Source organism: Sinocyclocheilus anshuiensis, unplaced genomic scaffold (genome assembly GCF_001515605.1).
Source record: "Sinocyclocheilus anshuiensis isolate Anshui unplaced genomic scaffold, SAMN03320099.WGS_v1.1 scaffold205, whole genome shotgun sequence".
In the NCBI taxonomy this organism is placed as follows: Eukaryota; Metazoa; Chordata; class Actinopteri; order Cypriniformes; family Cyprinidae; genus Sinocyclocheilus; species Sinocyclocheilus anshuiensis.
Genome location: NW_015536497.1, coordinates 2612420 through 2628681, shown reverse-complemented (window position 1 = coordinate 2628681; position 16262 = coordinate 2612420). Strand labels below are relative to the sequence as shown.

The 16262-nt window shown below is 37.1% G+C and overlaps 2 protein-coding genes across 6 annotated transcripts in view; both read right to left on the bottom strand.

The window, feature by feature from the left end:
• Nucleotides 1–299: 299 nt before the first annotated feature.
• Nucleotides 300–1207, bottom strand: LOC107687969 (guanine nucleotide-binding protein G(z) subunit alpha-like). Its single transcript, XM_016485487.1, has one exon. It carries the CDS (start codon nt 1166–1168, stop codon nt 830–832), a length of 339 nt encoding a protein of 112 aa, XP_016340973.1. The 5' UTR covers nt 1169–1207; the 3' UTR covers nt 300–829.
• Nucleotides 1208–1799: 592 nt separating this feature from the next.
• LOC107687944 (guanine nucleotide-binding protein G(z) subunit alpha) overlaps nt 1800–16262 on the bottom strand; it is a 47679-nt gene continuing 33216 nt past the window's right edge. For all 5 annotated transcript variants that reach the window (XM_016485442.1, XM_016485455.1, XM_016485474.1 and 2 more), the window contains one exon: nt 1800–2580. In XM_016485442.1, the coding sequence (XP_016340928.1) occupies nt 2236–2580 (345 nt within the window). In that variant the 3' untranslated portion in view covers nt 1800–2235. The remainder of the gene's footprint in view (nt 2581–16262) is intronic.

Here is a 16262-nt window from a genome sequence, read left to right as displayed (position 1 = left end):
CATGACTATATTTCTTAACACAGTTAAGCACGCTTTTAAAAAAGTGATTCTTTTTTATGTCAAATTAAAACATTTTAAAGTACATTTTAAATCATTGTTTCATTTTCATTCATGCTTTAAAGAAGTACACCTGTTTTAATGTGTTGTAAAGTACTTGATTATAATTTGAACTGTAATGTGAGAGTGTATCTTCACCAACTGTGATGCACCAAATTGGAATATGTGCATAAAGCTTTAAAATGTATTCCTTAATAATAAGAGCACAAGTTAAATATTAAGTTACATTTATGGTGTTTTTCCCCCACCATTCACTGTCATTGTATGTAAGAGAGAAGCATGAACATTCTGCTAAACCTCTCCTTTTGTATTCCACAGAAGAAAGTCATACAGGTTTGAAATGACATGAGCAAATGAGTACATTTTCGGGTGATCTATCCCTTTCATAGATGTTTAGGAATTCCTGCTGTTTGTCAGGGAAGAGAGGAGCAGGGAGATCTGTTTCCAGTGTTTCCATGACAAACATGTGCTCGACTGCTGATCCTGAAGTCCGTTGTGTGTGAACAAACGTAACGATGGTGTATGTGTGTGTATCTACATACTCATATGTTCAGTGCAAACACATTTATACCAACCTTGTAAAATCCTCTTTGACCTTTACATTTTTGACATTGATAAATCTAGCAGGATGGCAGCATGTAGCCCTTTCCTCTGGGCCTCATCTGCGTTTCCTGTTTCGACAAGCGTTTTTGAGGGCACTCAGATCAGATCGTTCGCCAAGGGTTTTTTTCATATGCCGTGCCTGCCGCCCCTCTCCCCCCGTCCCCTCGTCCTAGCACAGCCCAATGTACTTGAGATTGTTTTGGATGATCACGTCCGTCACCGCGTCAAACACAAACTGGATGTTGCTGGTGTCAGTGGCGCAAGTGAAGTGCGAGTAGATTTCCTTGGTCTCCTTGTTGCGGTTGAGGTCCTCAAACTGCCTTTGCACGTACACGGCCGCCTCCTCGTAGGTGTTTTGCCCCTTGTAGTCAGCGAAGCAAACGGTCAGCGGAATACGCTTGATCTTCTCGGCCAGCAGGTCCTTCTTGTTGAGGAAGAGGATGAGCGAGGTATTAGTGAACCAGTTGTTGTTGCAGATGGAATCGAACAAACGCAGGCTCTCCGCCATACGGCTCTGTGAGGAAACCAAAGACAAGAAATGGTTAGTTGAAGCGCTAACAAGGGATCTGGCTCTGTCGAGGGGAAAACCTCTGGAGTTGATGAAACCAGTGGCCTTTAACCTCAAAGAGAGCAAACAGGGTAACGTATTGATTACGTCTTTAATTGATTTTTCCATACATTTCTGCCATATGTACATTAACTGACAGTCGCCACTGATAAGCTACTACTAAATATTGTAGAAACCTAATTTGCTGTAAAGTTGCTTTGCAACGATTTGTATCGTGAAAAGCGCTACACAAATACACTTGAATTTAATTGAATTGAACTTCAGTATACTTTTAAAATGTGCACTTTGTAATAATGTCAAACATTTTAAATCATTGTTTTAATCATTGTTGTGGTTCAACTGTAATATGTGTAACTTCACCAGCTGTGATGCACCAAATTTGAATTATGCACATATGGCTTTAAAACATATTCCTTAATAATAAGTACACAAGTAAAATGTTAAGTTACTTTTCTGCTGTTTTTTTGTCATTTTCATCATTCACTGTCATTGTATGTAAAAGAGCAGCATGAGCATTCTGCTAAACATCTCTTTTTATGTTCCACGGAAGAAAGAAAGTCATACAGGTTTGGAATGACATGAGCAAATGAGCACATTTTCAGATGAACTATCCCTTTCATGGATGTTAAGGAATTCTTGCTGTTTGTCAGGGAAGAGAGGAGCGGGGAGATCTGTTTCCAGTGTTTCCATGTCAAACATGTGCTTGACGGCTGATCCCGAAGTCCGTTGTGTGTGAACAAACGTAACGATGGTGTATGTGTGTGTGTGTCTACATACTCATATGTTCAGTGCAAACACATTTATACCAACCTTGTAAAATCCTCTTTGACCTTTACATTTTTGACATTGATAAATCTAGCAGGATGGCAGCATGTAGCCCTTTCCTCTGGGCCTCATCTGCGTTTCCTGTTTCGACAAGCGTTTTTGAGGGCACTCAGATCAGATCGTTCGCCAAGGGTTTTTTTCATATGCCGTGCCTGCCGCCCCTCTCCCCCCGTCCCCTCGTCCTAGCACAGCCCAATGTACTTGAGATTGTTTTGGATGATCACGTCCGTCACCGCGTCAAACACAAACTGGATGTTGCTGGTGTCAGTGGCGCAAGTGAAGTGCGAGTAGATTTCCTTGGTCTCCTTGTTGCGGTTGAGGTCCTCAAACTGCCTTTGCACGTACACGGCCGCCTCCTCGTAGGTGTTTTGCCCCTTGTAGTCAGCGAAGCAAACGGTCAGCGGAATACGCTTGATCTTCTCGGCCAGCAGGTCCTTCTTGTTGAGGAAGAGGATGAGCGAGGTATTAGTGAACCAGTTGTTGTTGCAGATGGAATCGAACAAACGCAGGCTCTCCGCCATACGGCTCTGTGAGGAAACCAAAGACAAGAAATGGTTAGTTGAAGCGCTAACAAGGGATCTGGCTCTGTCGAGGGGAAAACCTCTGGAGTTGATGAAATCAGTGGCCTTTAACCTTTAAGAGAGCAAACAGGGTAATGTATTTAGCTCCGGGAGACACTCTAGATCTAGATGATGGGCTGAATGTCAATGGAGAAGACCCAGTGTGAGGACAGCAAATCACTACAAGCTGGGACATTCATTGTTGTGGCAACAGGGGACAGACAATGTGCTTTAACTATTGCGTACTCAGGGTTATGAATTTGAACAAGCCTCTAAACCCAAGTATTCAAATTCTCATCTCGCACTGTTTGTGCTACATGAATGATACCTCAAATCGTGTGGCTTGTTGAGGGAAAAGTGTGCTATTATTTTCTAAGCCATCAGAATTACAATTTTTAAATATATTGTGTTATTCAATATTACGTTTTAAGTTAATATATTTTAAATACACTAAATTACAACTTCAACATGACAAATGTGTAATTACAAACATATTTAAATACATGACATACAAATTTCAATAGAAATGACGTTAAAGTATTTTTAAGTTTACCTTAAATCTTGTCAATTCACTTGCCAATACATTTTAACTATATTTCAAAGAAATTAGAAGCAATTAGGAAGTTACTTATAAAGATGTATTTAGGTCAATACTTAAATGGGTCAAAAAGGTTTAGCTTATTGCATTTAATATACATTTGAACTATAATACATTTGCATTTAATTGCAATTAACATGCAATCAAATGTCCAAAAATGATACATTCCATTTTCACTCAAGTATTTACTTTTATAGTATTTTCTTTCCTAAAATAAGTACTATTTTGAACATCATATACTTTTTTTTCTTCACTGTTTTGAAGCTTTTTTTTTTCATTCTTACACTGTTTTGGCCTAATAATTTAACTGTCATTTGAATGATTACACACATAAGTGTTGGGTAAGTTACTTTCAAAAAGTAATTACTTACTAATTGCATCATCAATATTGTTTTTAAATTACTTTTCTGATTACTCTGCCTGACAAGTAATTTAATTACTCAATAAATAACTTTAATTATTCAAATCGCTAATTACATCTTAAAATCCCTATTAACCTTACAGCATAGACAATAGAAATGAAACTCTTTATTCTGTCCATTTGAGTCAAACATGGAATAGTTTAGCCTTTTAGTTTTAAAACAAATGTAATAATTAGTAGATCAATAAACACTAATCTAAACATTCCTAGACTGTAACATTCATCATGCTGCAATGTAAATATTCCCATTACTTTATATCTATGTCGTACCTATTATAAATCTTTTTTTTTATATGATCGCAAAAAAATTACATCTTCGTTTCATATACGACATTTAGGCTATATGTAATTAAAAAGTTGCCTATATATCTGAATGCATATTTCACTCGCTTGCACACATTTCAGTTTGGCAAGATGTTTAGGAAAAGCCCAACTAGTAAAGTCAGTCCAAGTTTATGTTAAAATAACACGTTAACTAATGTAAGTAAGAATAAATGACAGAAATGAGATCCTCTGCTGAATAAAGCCGCGTCAGATCACGCTGTTCTTCTAAAGGTCAATTCCGGCGTATTCCTCATAGCAGGTCTTCTTACAAAAAACGATGAAAAATAGATGAATCTTGATTTTTTTTTTAATCTATTTTTTGTATATGTGATGAGGGCGTTTGCGTGCAGGTATGGCTGAGCTCAGAGAAGGGAAGACTGTACCTCGCTTTAGTTTCATACGGATTACATAATCAGAGAATATTTGTTTTCGATTTGAATTGGTTCATTTAAAAGTGGACACTTTAAGTTTTCTATAGACATATTTCTCACGTCTATGTGTCAAGTATTTGCTGAGTTTCAGTTCATTTTTGTGACGCGTTTCAGAAAGAAGTTCACGCGGAGACCAAAACAGCAGAAAGCGCACCCTGTTTGATTTGTTTATTTTACAAAAGCACAATGTTTTCTTGTTATTGTCAGTATACACAAATAAAAGTAGACCCTTTATAGATTATAGATTGTATATGAGTATTTTAGGTTCTTTTCTCTGTTATAAGGAAGAACTGCAAGTGAACGCGCCAGCGCGCAGAGGGTTAAAAATGCTGCATTCAAATTTACCTTTAGACAATAAATGTAGATTTCAAATTCAATATTGATTTTAGAACTGTTGAAATTATTTACGTAACGCAAGTACTTTACATAAGTAACTGTGATTAAATGACCTAAACATGAACAGTAATCCTTTACTTTGCTTTTTCAGTAGATGAGTAATTTAATTACAATAACATGTAACATAGTAACACGTTACACCCAACCCTATACTTTATCTAAAATGCAAGATGATTAAAAGAGTATGGCTCCAATGAGTATGTCTCCAACACTGAATATGGCTCCAAACATCAGTCAATATTTAGTTAGATAAACCAGGCCATAACAGGACCCGTTGAAAATAATTGTCCCTTTCTGCAAAGAATAAAATGCATAATAACTTTCTAAAGTTTCTAAAAAAAAAATCCAAAAATAAGATTAAAAGCCAAACACAACAAAATCCTTAAAGGAGAAACAACAAGCAAAAGCAGCTCACAGAATCATGTCGATTTCAGCAAGCATCATATGGCCAAGCGAGGTTATTAACCTCTATTTCTCCAGCCCTGCTGAGTTCCCTATCTAATTCAATTAGTCACCTGCCCATGTTCAATTACCTTGCTGTGTTTGCCAGCATAATGCCCATAAAACAAAGGCAGAGGACAGGATGCAAATAACACCCATGAAATGCGCAGAACCATTTCGCTGGCGACATCAGCTGAGCCTTTTACGATACCATCATCCATCCAAGTAATGCATTTTAATCCCAGAAAATGTGCTTTCTGCAAATATTTCAATGGTTACAGTGTTTACTAAACATAATTGACTGTATAATCTACTTTAGCTGCATAGGTAAGACTATAAGACCACAATTAAAGAAGGCACATCAGAGTCTACAAGTCAACATATCACATATCTATATACATGATAAGCAGTATACAATTATCAATTATTCAATACATAGTGTGCAACGTTTACCACATTTTGTGTTGTGTGTGCTCCCCTCCCATAGCGTGAGCTGCAATGACTGCAGGCACGTGGTTGGGACGAGCAGCTTGTGACCGAGGGAGGAATCTGATATGAAGACTGGGCCGCTGTTTGAAAGGTTACACAAAACATTATCGTGCTTTAAGCAAATCACAAGATCATCTACGAGAGAGTGAGAGTGGGTTTCACAGAGACATTAATAAAATCAGTGAAGTATGTGAAAATGATGAAGGAAGAGTTGCTGTGATTAAGAAAAAGTATCGACCTCGTCACTGAGGCTCTTTCAGAATTTTAGTCTCCTTCTTTTGCCTTAGTGCAGCACCAAGGTTATTCCTGCTGGTCCTGGAGCAACGTTCCCATCGACCAGACAGATATGAGGGTTAGATTTAAGATTTCAGGTTTAAAGTGGTTTTTAAATTTTATATCAAGGATCCTCAAGTATGACTCCCTCGTGATGGACCTCATTCCTAAAAACAAAATAACGACTACATATTTTATGTATGAATACAAATGTATACTGTACACTGAATAAAAATGGTATTGAAACAATTTTCAGAGGTGTTTCAGAGGTGAAATTTCACAAATATTTATAAAGAAACGACCACTACGGTTACACATTGAATTAAACATGAAATTCTGAAGTAGAGAAACTGAAATAGTATGTTCTTGTAAAAATGCACTCCAATGGGCTTTTTTTTATATTTACAACTTCAAATTTATTTTACAGTATATATGAAAGCAAATTATTTAGAAAACCTCGAAAATATTCACTAACATTATTATTGTATTAAATGTGTTTTTGTATTTAGTCTTTTTTCAACCCATTGAAAATATTTAGTTCAATTCAAATGTATTTCTATAGCGTTTTCACAATAAATTTCAATAAAATCAATTCTTACTCTTAAAAACCTGATTGTAAATAAAATAACTGATTAAACTCCTGATTTCAGTCTCAAGAAATCATAATGAAATTACTGTTAAACATATTTTGTTAACAGTCAACACTGACAGTTCTACAAAATACATTTTGTCAAATGTTTAAAGGGGTCATATGATGCAATTTCAATTTTTCCTTTCTCTTTGGAGTTTTACAAGCTCTTGGTGCATAAAGAAGATCTGTAAAGTTGCAAAGACTAAAGTCTCAAATCCAAAGAGATATTCTTTATAAAAGTTAAGACTTGTCCACGCCGGGACACGGTATCACAATATGGTGAGGGGCGTAACATTTCCGTCACACGCTTGAGGTATTCGGCCAATCACAACGCACTGGATAGCTGGCCAATCAGAGCACACCTCGCTTTTCAGACTGATGAGCTTTGTAAAAATCGTCGCGTTTCAGAAAGGGGGGGCATAGAGGAGAAACAATAATGTACAGTATGTGGAAAATAATGTGTTTTTTAACCTTAAACCGCATAAACACATTTCATTACACCAAATACATTACACCAAATACACAAAATAATTTTTCACGGACCTCCTAGCACCCCTATGAAGCCCTGTGAATTTTAGCAATGAACCTGCTATTAGGTTAGGGATACATTTAAGACTTTTCTTTGACTGGAATGTCATTCTAGGACCAAGAAAGAATGTTGTGTAATTGGACCAAAAGCATGGTATTGGGGAATATCTGCCATTTTATAGGTTGTTTTGGTCACGCAGGGCAGGAAGTTCTAGATTTAGTTTAGGAAGTTTAACTTGAGCTCCGTCAAGTTAATTCTTTGTTGTCTAATTTTTTATCTTCAAATCTATTTTATACACCATCATTTTCGTTTCTATAACGTGTGAATATATCCCCTATCGTATTCTACAACAAAAACAATCAGAGCGCCTTGTTATCACTAGTTCTATTTTTGACTTCCCGAGTCCGCTATTAGCATATAGCCCGCTAGCATCGCCAGCGTGGTTGCCGCTAATCTCGCTTACATTACTAATACACTATTCACTGTTACTTGCTTTAATGGCGGATGTGTGTCTACCTTTGAGTGCAGGTGAGGACACGTTCGAACTGCATTCGGTGCAGCTCGAGCTGGAGGCCGTGTAGAAGCAGATCTGACACACTATTTTCCTAATTAATGCTGTTCAGTTGCTTTGACACAATCTGTATTGTTAAAAGCGCTATATAAATAAAGGTGACTTGACTTGACTTGAAGTGATATAATAATAGGCCGATATATCTAATAGTATGAGTAATCCTCCATGACATTCAAATGTAATCTTTGAAAAATGGCACACACAAATTTGATTATTTGGAAAAAAAGCTCTCTTGTAAACACACATAAACATTTATCCGTAATGGCTAGCCAGCTGCCAGATTGCGAGGGGCTGCAATTTTCGCTGAGGCCAAGTGTGTACTCATATTCCTAAAGAGAGACGCCCTCCAATGGCCTTGAATTGGGCTTTCTGAAATCAGGTCACACCATTAGCCAAACGTCTCTGCAGATCTTAAAGTGTCCATTAAGCAATTGGGCAGCCCAGGAGACAGGGTGGAAGTGCTTTGTTGAAGCTCAGGGTGTTTCCAACTACAGCCTTCTCCAGAGCTAAGTGTGGGAGAGAGAGAGAGAGAGAGAGAGAGAGAAAAAAAAAGAAAGAGGAAAGGAGGCAAGAAGCCAGCGGGAGGGGGTGCCCCACTGAGACACACCGCACAGCGTGACGCCTGGCCTCTCCTTGCACACTCCAGACACAAGCCTTCATTAGGCTTAAATATTAATAAGGAGGTTCAACAGTGTATTAATGCTTTGTTTCCTGTAAATAAGAACTGCTGGATTGAGACGTCTCGCTCTAGAAAATCCATTTCATTGAAGCTGAGTGAAAATGACTTGTCTAGTCTTCTAATAGCCCCAGCAGCAATAAGAGAGAGCTATAAAGTATATTTACACCGTACCTGCTCATAATTGCCATGCTTTGTCTCACATTTGTCTCTCGTTCTTTTTATTCCGCTCTCCTCACATTTCCTTTGTTGAAGATAAGAAGATTATACAAAGATTATCTGTATTAGAACTTAGAAACACTCCTAGTTATCACTTTTTTTCATTAAATTAGTATTGGAACTGCAACCCAGGCTCATTAGAAAAACATGTTGTTTGTTGCACGTTTTGCATTTTGCATTTCATAGGAAAATGCCCAGTGAGTGGACCTAAACACGCATTCAGTTTTATCCGAAACAGATTAACGAGAATCTATCAGTGTTTTATTACTTTGGTTGTTATATGTATTACAGCAGTTTGGAAATGAAATTTAGTGTGGCACTTAAAGTTAATTCTCTATCACATTTAAAAAATAATGTACCACCTACTCTAAACCTAATCAATAGTGATAAAAACGCACTTGCAGAAGCAATCATGCCATTTTAGCTGAAGTCTTTGAGCTCCTTTATCGTGACTCTTGTTTCATGGGACTTGAGTGTTTCGCTTTGCAAGTGCAATGCTGTACCAGGTGAGCTGACGAGCAAGTTTGCTGTATCAGAAAAGACATATATGTGGAGCTGGTTATGCAATGCAAATGTAAAAATGTATTAGTTTACAAATCATGCACTATGGTAAAAGTGTTTTGAGGTCAGAACATAGCATTGTCCAAGAAACTGCATGAAAATAAGTCTAATAGCAATAATAAAAAGCAATAATCTGCCACTGTAATGATAATTTGTTATTGTGATTTGTGAGTGTTCATTTAAGATGAGTTTTTTTTGTTTGTTTGTTTGTTTTTTTAGAGTTTTGCAAAACTGTAGGTAGAAGCATGTTTTTCCAATGAGCCAAGTTTGAAGAATTGTTAGCGTCAAGGTTGCCAAGTCGAATTGAGCTACTTTAAACTGTTGCCACGGGTTGATTTTTTTTCCTGTGGGTTAAAGCTTTGACATTTTACATATATTGTATTTGACTGAAATGCTTTATTGAAATAGTTTACACATTTTACATTCTATAACATTCATAAAACTGTGCTAGATGATGAGTTTTGTGAGGGAGGGACACTGGTAGGGAGCCTTAAAGGGGTCATAAGATGTTATGTTGCTAATAGATGTTGCTAATCAGAAAATTATTTTGTGTATTTGGTGTAATGCAATGCGTTTACGCGGTTTAAGGTTAAAAAAACACATTATTTTCCACATACTGTACATTATTATTGCTCCTCTATGCCCCGCCTTTCTGAAACATGTCGATTTTTACAAAGCTCATCGGTCTGAAAAGCGATGTGTGCTCTGATTGGCCAGCTATCTAGTGTGTTGTGATTGGCCGAATTCCTCAAGCATGTGACGGAAATGTTACGCCCCTTACCAGGTTTAGGAAACTTTCCTCCGTAAAATGCGTTGCACACATCTGAATATTTGGGTTGTACTGTTCTGGAACAGTGTTGTAAATAAAACTTAACCACTGATTTCTAGTCGTGTCCTCTTTTGGAAGGCCAAACAAAGTAGTTTGGCTTTCGCAACGAAACACACAGCGTCTCCGCGACATGGTGCCGGCGATTAAAAGTTACGCCTTCTTTCTTTGGGCGGTGTTATGCAAATCTTCCCACACAGTGAAGTAGACATGTGGGGGCGTGTTTGAATGAGGTATTTTAGGAAGTCGTGGCTGAGCGTTCACTTTTATAAAGAATATCTCTTTGGGTTTGAGACTTAAATCTTTGCGACTTTACGGATTTTCTGTATGTACGAACAGCTTTTAACACTCCAAAGATGAAGGAAAACATGAAATCGCATCATACAGTATGACCCCTTTAATAGACTGTTTATGATTACTACAATATAGTTAATATTGATCAGGATGAAACTATGTATAACACATGACTGTAAAATGCATGTTGACGCGTCCTGGGAAAATGGCACGTATGGTCACCCTAGTTTTAGGTATGGGAGTGGTATACTTCGAAGTTTTGGGATATTTTTTGATTGGCCATTGGGCTGGTTTTGTAACACAGGCCTGGCAACCCTTGTTAGCATTTTCATAACATATGAATGAAAGTTGCAGGAAGCATAGAGCTGACTCTCAAGCTATTGTTTGTCTCAATACTCTCACAATCTGGTTGACAAATTTAAATGTTCACAATTGCTTTAATGTGAGTCAATTTAGCTAATGTGGCTAATATGGTTAGCTTCAAAGCTTCACTGAATGCAGGGAGGCTAAGCTGCCCGGGTTGCAATGGATTTTTTTTTTCACTGACATCCATGTTTATCAGTAATTGAAACACATGAGTCAGTGACTGTCTAGCTCCCTTGGCATCCCTCAACATTACTTGCAACGGCTGCAGTATAATGTATAAAAATAAAAATTTAGAATGACATTTTTTCATTTTCAGAAGAAAATGTGAGAGGTACTTGTTTGTGTATTGTGGGTGCCTAGATATAGCTAAGCGGTTGCTAATGTGATCTGAGTGGTTGTTAGAATGTTGCTACAATATGCAGTTGCTAGGGTGTGGTTGCTATGCAGTTGCTGGGGTGTCGGGTATCTTTTTTTCAAAATCGTCATTCACATGCAGCACAATTCAATTTTGACAATATGACTATGAAGCGCATTGATGTAACTTCTTGTTACACACTAACATTTTTAAAGTTACAGGGTTTATTCAAATCCTTAAAGGGATAGTTTACCCCAAAAAGATTAAAAATTATGTTATAATTTACTCACCCTCATGTCATTCCAAACCTGCATGACCCTGTATGGCCCTCTTTAAACCCGGTATTAAGATGCATTTTGGTCGATCAGATCACAAGTAGACGATGAAGACACAGTGTTTTAATCCATCTCTTTTGTCCACTTTCAACCACTTTCCCGAACACTTTAAAGGCAGAGTCTATGGTCAGGTATATGAATGGGCTTTTTCTGATCTATCGATCTAATATTGCAAAATAAGTTTGCGTAATTTACATATAAACATGAAAGGAGACAACAGAAAACGATGCAGAGGAGCTTTCATTTCTGCTCTGATAGCTGAAAAACTACACCGAACGCTGTGGGTTTGTTAGAATCACCGCAAGAGAATATTGTGATTTTTACATTATGATTTCTGTCAGCAAAGTTTAAATCCCATCTTGTTAGCGCACTTCAACAACACGTCCTGTAATGTTTAAGAATTAGGTCAGGTTGTTTGAACACTTTCAACCACATGAGTGTTTACACTACCAAAGCAATCCAGTCGAACGAGTTTTCGATAGTGCTGTGTAGAATACTTACAAACTGTAGTCCATTACTGATTCCAAATTACATGACAAAAATTGTAGTTAGTAACAATCTGTTTACATTACACATTTTAGGTAGTCAGATTGACCCCTTTTTGATTACTTTTGACTTAACTTGTTTATCTCATTGATTTAGATGTACCATATTGACATAACAATACAAAGATAAAGAAAATATTTTCCATTCGCTGTTGTTAACAACATGAAGTGCATTAAACATTACATTATGTCAAGGTTTTCCAAACTGGGGTTCACGAAAGAACTGCAGGGATTTGTGAGTTTAATGAAAAGCATAAAATGTAAAATTAAAACAAATCAAAATAAAAACACTTACTAACAAAATGAAGTGATCATTTAATTTAATGAGTTATAATTCAAATAAAAATTTACGTATTCATCAGTAGTTGATGCAATGATGAAATGATGAGAAAACACTTCTTAAAACAAATGAATTTTGTAAATCCAGTGGTTAAATTCTGTGTGGCTTCTCAATTTTTAGAGAATTAGTTGAAATCAATAAACTATGAATAATTCATTGCTATTGTGTGAACAATTTGTAATCATGTAATCAATAAAAGGTAACTGTAGTCTGATAATAAGTATTTTATGTGATATATTCTAATTACAAGTACTTAATTTTTGGAATCTGATTATGTAATCTAGATCAGTTATACTGAGCACTGTTTTCGACTACCTCTGGAAGTGGTTGAAAGCGGACAAGCTTCCAACGTTTCAGACCCTGTTTACACCTGTATTTAGTGCTGTCCACTTGTGATCGGATCTACAAAAATGAATCTTAATACAAGGTGTAAACAGGGCCTTACTTTCTTCTGTGGAACTTAGAAGATATTTTGAAGAACACTGGGAACCAGACAGCGCTTTGTTTTTCATTATATGGACAAAAAACACTGAGACATCTTTCAGAACATCTTCTTTTGTGTTCAGAAGAAGAAAGTAATTCATACAGATTTGGAACGACATGAGTGTGAATAAATTATTGCATTACTTTTAATTTTCAGTGCTGTCTGGTCAAAAATCAGAAAAGGAAATAAACGAATGTGCTTCAGTGGCTGCTGTCAGTCATAAAGTGGGAGACTGCAGAAGTCCTCCATCAGTGAACTTCCTCAAAGCCAAATATATCCTTCCATGCTGCCCAAGCACCCCTCCCATGATGACCCAGATCTTGAGTCTCTCTCCAACTCCTCCCAGCCAACTGGCACCAGAGCTGCATTGCTTCAACCGACTATTGCGCAATGCGCTATCCTTCTCCGCACTTCTATCCTCTCTCCAGTTGCCGAGCACCATGTAAACCCCCCCAACCCCCTCCTCCCAGTCACAGCTCATTGTCAACAGCCCAGTATTAGGAGCGTTTGACTGCTCTGTTGCTTGGCAATGGTTGCCATGGAAACCTTTTTTTAAGGGAGGGTTGGGTCAAAAAAAGGAACCTGGAAAGGGATGTTGAAGGGGGAAAAAAAAATAAAATGCACCATGCCACAAAATTGACAACTGTTGCTTGAAGTCCCCAACAGAATTAGATGACTGCACATCACAACTGAAAAGTTACAGCTGAGGCGATGAATTACTGGAAAGCTTTTGTACCAGATGTGCAGGAATAAGCTTTCTCTTAATAGGGGACTGTGGGACTACAGAAGAGAGGACATTTCTAATAAAAATCTGTTGAATTTTAGCTAATTAAATTGTTAAATTGCTTTCATTAGGTAAAAGAAAAAAAAGACTGAAAGTATGGTGGAAGCATGGTGAAAATCATTATGGGTGGGATTGGTAACACTTTTGTTTAGGGACCTATTTTCACTATGAACTAGTTTCTTATTAGCATGCATATTACTAATATATTGGCTGTTTATTCATACTTGCCTCTCTGACCAGTTTCCTCCTGGCTCTTTCATCAGTTTGGAGAGACGTCCTGATCCAGGGAGGGTCTGTGTTGTACCAAATACCATCCACTTCTTAATAATAGCCTTCACTGTGCTTCTAGGTATTGATAAAGCCTTTGAATTTGCGCATAGTGTATACTACATCGTTTTGTGGTTTCGTGTGGACGCAGATATTTCTATTTCAAAAGATTGGATGGGGAAAGCTCTGGCTTCGTGTGGACGTAGCCTGAAATGTTCCAGAAAAGCTATTTTCATGCTGAGCTAATCAGAATGTCTACAGTTGATCACAGTTGAAAGTCAAATGGCTTTGTTTTGTTTAGGGACCTATTTTCACTATGAACTAGTTTCTTATTAGCATGCATATTACTAATATATTGGCTGTTTATTCATACTTATAAAGCACATATTAATGCCTTATTCTGCATAACCATATTTTAGATCCCTTAATCTCCCTTAATCCTTCCTTGTTCCTAAACTTAACAACTTCCTTACTATTAATAAACAGCAAATTAATGAGGCAAGTTTATTGAGGCAAAAGTCATTAGTTAATAGTTAGAACTAGTCTCCGAGCTAAAGTGTGACCGTGCTTTTAATGCTGTAATTGAAATTTTTCCTAGATTTCTGGTGAACCACCATCTATGAAATATCGCTCCACTTAAGCCTGAATGAAACTGCTTTTTGCAAAACTCTCGACAGCTGGAAATGCATAGATACACCGATAATTCATTATCTGGAGAGCATACTGAGTGTTTGCTGTGTTCTAGAAAAACCTTGAAAAGTTTACAAATGTGTTTCCAGGGACATCATGTATCTATTGTTTTTTTAATTATTAAATATATATATATATACTCTCTGACCAGTTTCCTCCTGGCTCTTTCATCAGTTTGGAGAGACGTCCTGATCCAGGGAGGGTCTGTGTTGTACCAAATACCATCCACTTCTTAATAATAGCCTTCACTGTGCTTCTAGGTATTGATAAAGCCTTTGAATTTGCGCATAGTCCAAGTCTTCTTCTCCGTTTTTAGTGTATCTCTGTGGCAGAATTATAGCGCCACATACAGATCTGGCATGTATACTACATCGTTTTGTGGTTTCGTGTGGACGCAGATATTTCTATTTCAAAAGATTGGATGGGGAAAGCTCTGGCTTCGTGTGGACGTAGCCTGAAATGTTCCAGAAAAGCTATTTTCATGCTGAGCTAATCAGAATGTCTACAGTTGATCACAGTTGAAAGTCAAATGGCTTTGTGTGCCATTGAGAAGGTGATTAGCTACACCTGATTAAGTTTACACGTCATTTTTAGGAGGGGGGGTGATCCTTTTTCCAACTCGGTTATTCTGTTTTTTTATTTATTTTTTTCAATTGTGTCCAACACAATATGTCTTAATTATCAACCAATCACACACATGCTCATCACTGCTTGTGTCACTTCATGAGCCATTAATCTTCTCAAGAGCAAGTTTCCTCAAGCTTCAACTCTTCATCATCGGGGGATCTTCCATGCGTAGAGGTAAGAAAAATGTTCGTATTTGGCATTAGAAACTTTCAAAAAGTCTTTTGTGATCATTTGTGGACGGTCGAGAGGGGCATTTTACACATACGCAGAAAACTGCCTCACGAATGGCGGTGTGAGCCGCGCCCGCGTCAACTAATTTTAGCATTATGGTTTCTCTTGTTAGATTTATTGTGAGTGGAATCGCTTTGAATTAATCATTCATGCTGTTCACCCAATCTCTCTCTCATTGAAAATGAACAGAACTCATGATGCCACGAATTTTGTAAAATGCCGTAAGACATTTACTCTGACGCTTACGTTTTTCTTGGCTTTCTAACCAAAATTAGCTTGCTATACTCGTTATGTGTATAAATAAGAAAGGCGTTTTTATTTGCACTCTTGCGGATTTCAATGGAGGAATCCCCTGAAGCGCTTGTGACAGTTATTGACGTGACAGGAGATAAATGAGAGACTTCATCCCACCTACCTTCATCATTGTATGCTGATGAAAATATGTAAATAAAAACGATTTAAGATGCAGCCAAATACTACATTTAAAAAAAAAAAAAATCAAAGTACAAACTTGATTAATCATTAACTCAAGGAACTTTTCACTTAAGCAACATTGTTAATGTTTAAATTACTATATTTTGATTGTTTACTTTTTAATTTTGACTTTTTAGCAGGTTGAATAAATTCTGTATAAACAATATGTGAGTTTGCTGTGTTTTATTGCATACAAGGTCTGTTCAAAAATAACACACAAATAACACTCTTGACACAAATTGTGTAACTATAACACATTAGTGTGTAAAAATGTCAACACACTTTCTGTGTTAGAAGGAATAGCACATTGGTTGAGTTAAAAGTAACACAAAGGGTGTTGTCCTTAACTAGACACAGAGGTGTGTTAAGTGTGTTAATTTTCAACAACTTTTTAATAGTATAGAGAGAGAGAGAGAGAGAGAGAGAGAGAGAGAGAGAGAGAGAGAGAGAGTTTATTAATACACGCCATTT